Source organism: Polyodon spathula, chromosome 6 (genome assembly GCF_017654505.1).
Source record: "Polyodon spathula isolate WHYD16114869_AA chromosome 6, ASM1765450v1, whole genome shotgun sequence".
Classification (NCBI taxonomy): domain Eukaryota; kingdom Metazoa; phylum Chordata; class Actinopteri; order Acipenseriformes; family Polyodontidae; genus Polyodon; species Polyodon spathula.
Genome location: NC_054539.1, coordinates 50372802 through 50375827, shown reverse-complemented (window position 1 = coordinate 50375827; position 3026 = coordinate 50372802). Strand labels below are relative to the sequence as shown.

Sequence of the window (3026 nt, the reverse complement as noted above, 5' to 3'; positions counted from 1 at the left end):
GCAACAACAATTAAAGTCGGTTCAAATATGGTCCTGTTATGGATTCGCAGCTTTTAATGATAAAAAAAGTAACAGCGCGAAATAATAATATTATCAGACCAAATAGCCCTACGAGAAATCAAAATCTAAACAACTTTTCTATTCACCAATAGAGCATTCAAAATGAAGAAGAACATGTGTTTCCGACTAAATTCCAAGCTATCATCTTATGTACAGCAAGATGTGTGGTAATGCATCGTAATCCTAAATATGTACAAATCCGTGGTAATACCCTCACAAAGACCCATCGACTACAAGGGGAAATTATTAAACAGTATAAACAAAACGTTTCCAGTAATTGTTGCCTTTGTAAAGATCCTAAAATACAGTAAAATTGCAAGTCGACATAATTTCCCTGTTAAAGGAGATATTCTGTACAAACCAGGCACAAAGGGTTAAACACTCAGTATAACATGATAAAACAGTACTACATTGCTCTTAATCAAAAAAACTAAAAGTATATAGGCCTGCATATCTTTTACTTGCGTTTCACTTTAACCTCGTTAAAATTATTTACAGAAACAGATAAAATGCAATAATTAGACCGCCATACACACATAATAAAATCTTTAAAACTAAAAGTGCAAAACGTTGAAATAACATTTTTAAAAATGCAGATACTTAAATTAATACCGTAAAATAAATAACATGCATCAAAGACAAACTTGATACAAACAATACCATTCTATTTCGTTGGATATAGTTTAAAATGTGCATGCTACACAACTCGGGATAATAACAGAACAGTATCAAAATTGTATGTATCTATCTATCTATCTATATAGAAATGTAGATGTAAATATATTTTTTAAATACAACAACTAAACAATTGCCTAATATATATATATATATACACCCATTTAAAAGATAGACTATTTTTTCTTTTAAAATGTACGATCCCATTGATGCTATTACGTCACAGTCGATAACAATTGGAATGGATCATACGAGATCCATTCGATGAGTACAGTGGTGCGACTGGGCAATAAAAGAACCATTGCTAAGTAAACAAACAAACAAACAAAACACGCAAACACAAAGATTGCTTAGAATCAACTACAGGGCATGACTGACCCACACAGAGGTGTCTGCCTGCATTATATATATATATATATATATATATATATATATATATATATATATATATATATATAATATACTATATATATAATACTTTTATTGTGTGCTTACGGCAAAAATTAATCTTAATATCACAGGAAACATTTGAGAACAAGATAACAAAATAATCAGAAATATATTTAGTTAGCCTACCTTTACGGCAAGCATTTTATTTACATTATTAAGGTATATTTTACATTTATTCTTTCTTACAAAAAAAATAACATAAGCTTGTCAATTTGGGAAAACAATATTTTTAGTTTCCCCAACGAGGAAGTTATAGGATCAGTTTAAAAACGAACTGGCAGACGTAACCCTGTTTTGATGCGACAGGACCCCAGCAAATCCCGTTGAAACACTCGGCGTAAAGGAATGAAGTCTCGGTGTTTCAGAAATCAGTGTAGGAGGCGAGCTGGACGGTACCCCGAAACCACTTCCATTGTGGTGAACGGACTGCGAGTGCTGGGCTCCAGTGACGAAATAGCCAGCTTGTCCTGATAGTAAACTGACAGAAGACGTGCTCACACCGTAACTGTTTGTCAGGCCAGATCCACCCAAAATCGGACGAGACAGGTTCCCGTTTGCCAAATGGTCAACCCCGGAAAGCAGAGAGCCGTAAGCGTGCCCCTGGCGCAAAAATCCTGATGCAGATCCGTTATAATGTGGGGGATGCAAAGACAAAAATGGCGAGATTTGCCAGTACAAAGGGTTGCTTGCCCCGTCGTTAAATCCCAGCCCAAGAGGCGCAAATCGAAGTCCCCTTTTCAGTGCCAACTTGCCCCTAGATGTTGCCGACCGCCTCCGAAGTTTGCCCGTTGTCCCCCCGATAAAAACATCGTCGCTCGACGGGTCGAGCATCCAGTAGTTCCCCTTTCCTGGATCATCGTAATGTCTTGGTACTTTCACAAAGCATTTATTCAGGCTCAGGTTATGCCGTATTGAGTTTTGCCAGCCTTGTTTGTGCTCTCTATAATAAGGGAAATTGTTCATGATAAACTCGTAGATGCCATTCAGAGTCAATCTCTTTTCTGGACTCTGCCTGATAGCCATCATTATTAAAGCGTTGTAACTGAACGGCGGCTTGTCGTATTTCGCATTTTTATTCAGTTCTTTCGGTCCGTCTGCCCCTTCCTCCCTGTGATTGTCCTGGTTAAAAGAAGATTCCATTTGCTCAGGATCCCGAGGATTCGCTGGATCCAATCCTTGAGGGAGAGTTTTCTTTTCTGGGGGCCCTGAGTTTGGGTTGTCACTTTTAGGAAACAGCAGGCTCTTGATACTAAACGAAGTGGATTTGGGAACCACTGTCGGCTCTTTCTGATCCCCCATCACCGGCAATCACAACAAGCCTGGGTTTATTGTTTAAAAAATAGAAGGTCAGACACGATCGGATCACGACATTGCATGCATGAAGGAACTTCTAGGACAAGAGTGAGGTTGAAGTAGGACAGAGAAATTAGTAATTAAGGAGGTTCCCTCATACAAGTGCATCATCAAATGGGCGGCGCTAATATTAATAACTTGCTGACATTTTACACAAACTGTTTAAATCAAGTAAAATCGTCAGAAATTTGCAAAAATGCAATTTACAGAGGATGTGTTTTAACTTGAGCCAATGTTAGCTTGGATGGGTGAATGAAAGTCTTGCCATAAGCATAGCCTAGCCATGCATGGAAATACATACATATATATATATATATATATATATATATATATATATATATATATATATATATATATATATATATATATATATATGATATTTTCCATTATGCATTCAAAAGCTATTATGATTTCGAGAGACTTGTTTATTATTTATTTATTTAGCGCAGTGCTGAGTGGCGTAACGACTGCAAACGGCGTTTATAAGC

At 36.8% G+C, this 3026-nt stretch overlaps 1 protein-coding gene across 1 annotated transcript; it reads right to left on the bottom strand.

The window, feature by feature from the left end:
* Nucleotides 1-1393: 1393 nt before the first annotated feature.
* LOC121316563 (forkhead box protein G1-like) lies at nucleotides 1394-2566 on the bottom strand. Its single transcript, XM_041251607.1, has one exon. It carries the CDS (start codon nucleotides 2482-2484, stop codon nucleotides 1444-1446), a length of 1041 nt encoding a protein of 346 aa, XP_041107541.1. The 5' UTR covers nucleotides 2485-2566; the 3' UTR covers nucleotides 1394-1443.
* Nucleotides 2567-3026: the final 460 nt, after the last annotated feature.